At 37.3% G+C, this 2,661-nt stretch overlaps 1 protein-coding gene across 1 annotated transcript in view; it reads left to right on the top strand.

The window, feature by feature from the left end:
* Positions 1-1,948: 1,948 nt before the first annotated feature.
* The window catches only part of LOC107573538 (nesprin-1-like), a 20,690-nt gene continuing 19,977 nt past the window's right edge, over positions 1,949-2,661 (top strand). Inside the window, exons 1-3 of the mRNA XM_016259972.1 lie at positions 1,949-2,009; positions 2,209-2,367; positions 2,479-2,645. Of these exons, the coding sequence (XP_016115458.1) occupies positions 2,302-2,367; positions 2,479-2,645 (233 nt within the window). The 5' untranslated portion in view covers positions 1,949-2,009; positions 2,209-2,301. The remainder of the gene's footprint in view (positions 2,010-2,208; positions 2,368-2,478; positions 2,646-2,661) is intronic.

The following is a 2,661-nucleotide window of genomic DNA, read 5'->3' on the forward strand; positions in this document are numbered from 1 at the left end:
AAAAAGACATTCTAATCTTACTGGTTAACGATCGACTAATGAGCTTCGTTTGATGGCCAGGAAAATAAAAATGAACAAAATGATGTCATTCTAGAATTCTCCACCACATTTACTATGCTGCACACAAGTTCGGGTAACTCAAAAACTTGCGTACACGAGCTGAGACCAGACGTGAGATTTGATCGTAGCCACCGCTCACGTCCATATTGATAAATTCCAAGCTTTGCGTTGAAACGACCGTACGCTCAATTTTTTGTTGTACGTTCGTTTTGTAAATGAGGCCCAGTAAGTCTGTCTTAAAAGGTTTATAAATTATCATTCATAAAATAAAATATTGTTCATAAATTATCAAATTTCATTTTAAGAAATGGCCTGTATAGCCTGTATCTGAAATGCTCAAATCATATGCACCAGACTCATTTTCACTGATGATATGACTGACAAACAAAAAAGGTGGGGGTTAGTAGGCAGATGCTGTGAGAGTTGAGACTCAAGCTGTGTGTAAAAGGTGTTATATTCTTCTTAATATTCTATGAGCTCTGAGAGAACACATTTCACGTAATTGAGACTGTTTATATGGCATAAAGTGCTTTACCACAGAACAGCACTACCAAATTAATCTTTCTATAACAAACTAAATCATAACAACAGTAGAAGTTCAACAGCATCCCTAACAGTATACACATGCTGTTGTGATAATAGGCTACTACAAATGCTCAAAGTTTGCATGTAGGTTACAGGTCCATTTTCCACATAGACAAGCTCCAAGAAGTGAAAACTTTCTGAGAATGCAATACTTTATCATCATTGCACCCCTGAGTGAGACATCTAATACCATATTGCATCATTGTTCTAGGAATTAATGTACTGTATGTCAATTTGTACAGGACAAAATGCCTACCTAATGGGAATAAAGTTAAAGACCAGTACACTAGGGTTGTAAATTTTTTTTTCGAATTTCGAAAATTCGTCGCATAAAAAAAATTCAAAATCCACATTTGAATGCAAAAACGTTGCATTCGAATTTAAGGTCTGCGTCAGCCGTCAGGCAGCCTTATCAGTGGCGCACGAGATGCGATGATGATGTATGTGTCATTGACTGCATTTGAATGCTTTTGTTAGCCTATCCAGTTGAACCCACTAGAGGCGGCGCTGCTTGGTTGTTCATTCATATATTGTGGAAAACGAGAGCATCAGTGTGGAGAAGATGTTGTTGTTTACGTCAAAACTGAAACCAAGCCGTTTACACAGAATGCATATTTATCACATTTTCTAGAGGGATATCTATCGGTGTTGCACTCGCGTCTCGCACATGAGAGCGGCATGTTTAGAAAGCCATGTAAAATTAATGCAAGTTCAACTTTTAAAAAACATGTCTAAAGACGTTATGGCGGTTTTCCCCCATCCCACTGTATCTCATGTTTTTAAATGAAGAAAGTAGCCTACTCTTTGTGATTAGTTTTAGGTCCTTTGTATTAAACTATACATACATGCATGGTGCTGTTTTTTTTTCTAATTGTTTAAGCAACTTTATAAATTATATATGGTTTATAAAAATTATTTTAAACATTATGCACTTTTTTTCAAACATAGTCATGTTATTTTATTACGCTTTGAAGAAACGTGCATAATATTTTGCTCGATGCGCCCTCTTATGGCCTCAGGAGATAAGCCAAAAGCTTTTTTCCCCCTAACTGAAATTATGCCTTATAAATTCGAATATAATTCGAATTTTGATTATATTTAAGTGGAAAATTCAAATTTAGTTTTTCAGTCGTTTTGACAGCCCTAATGTTTTTGCTAGTAGAGAGCAATGCAAAGCACTCAAAGTGAAACTTGAATGCGAAGCATGAAGAGTTTTATGCACCTTCTGTGTTTGTGGCATCCGGTGCGTGAGCTGAGACACCACAGGATGTGAGCGTACGTTTGATATCTCAGTAGAGACATTTAACTGTAGGGACAGGCTGTCAGAAACTCTTCACTCATGCTGTATTCTTACTGATGCTCTGGTAAGGCTTTTGCCTTTCCTTCAATATGGTTTTGGGAATGTGTAACTGTGTTTATTTACACTTTAATTTTGCACATTATAAAGATACAGAGAGACGTTGTGGCTAAATATTCAATTGAATCTACTTAGATTTGGTTTAAATGCTCAACCATATTTTGAAATTACTGAAGGCCAATGTTTTTGTGTATTTGTCTGTGCAGTTGTGTCTGCGAAGGCAGCAGGCGAGTGAGAAGCTGAATGAATGGGCCATCTTCAATGATAAATATAAGGAGCTGTGTGAATGGCTGACGCAAATGGAAAGCAAAGTATCCCAGAATGGAGACATCAGCATCGAAGAGATGATTGAGAAATTACGAAAGGTAGCGATTAAATGTTACATTTCTTTTGTGTTATATATATATACAGTATATATATATATTTATATATATAGAATGTTAAACATAATGGGAATGTTTTTCCATGTCCCTCAGGACTATCAGGAGGAAGTGGCGGTGGTTCAGGAGAATAAACACGAGCTCCAGCAGCTGGGTGAACGTTTAGCTCGGGCCAGTCATGAGAGCAAAGCCTCTGAAATTGAACACAAACTCGGTAAAGTCAACGAACGCTGGCAGCATCTGCTCGACCTCATTGGGGCCAGGTACTGTAACACACAC

Source organism: Sinocyclocheilus grahami, unplaced genomic scaffold, assembly GCF_001515645.1.
Source record: "Sinocyclocheilus grahami isolate Dianchi unplaced genomic scaffold, SAMN03320097.WGS_v1.1 scaffold1971.1, whole genome shotgun sequence".
NCBI lineage: Eukaryota > Metazoa > Chordata > Actinopteri > Cypriniformes > Cyprinidae > Sinocyclocheilus > Sinocyclocheilus grahami.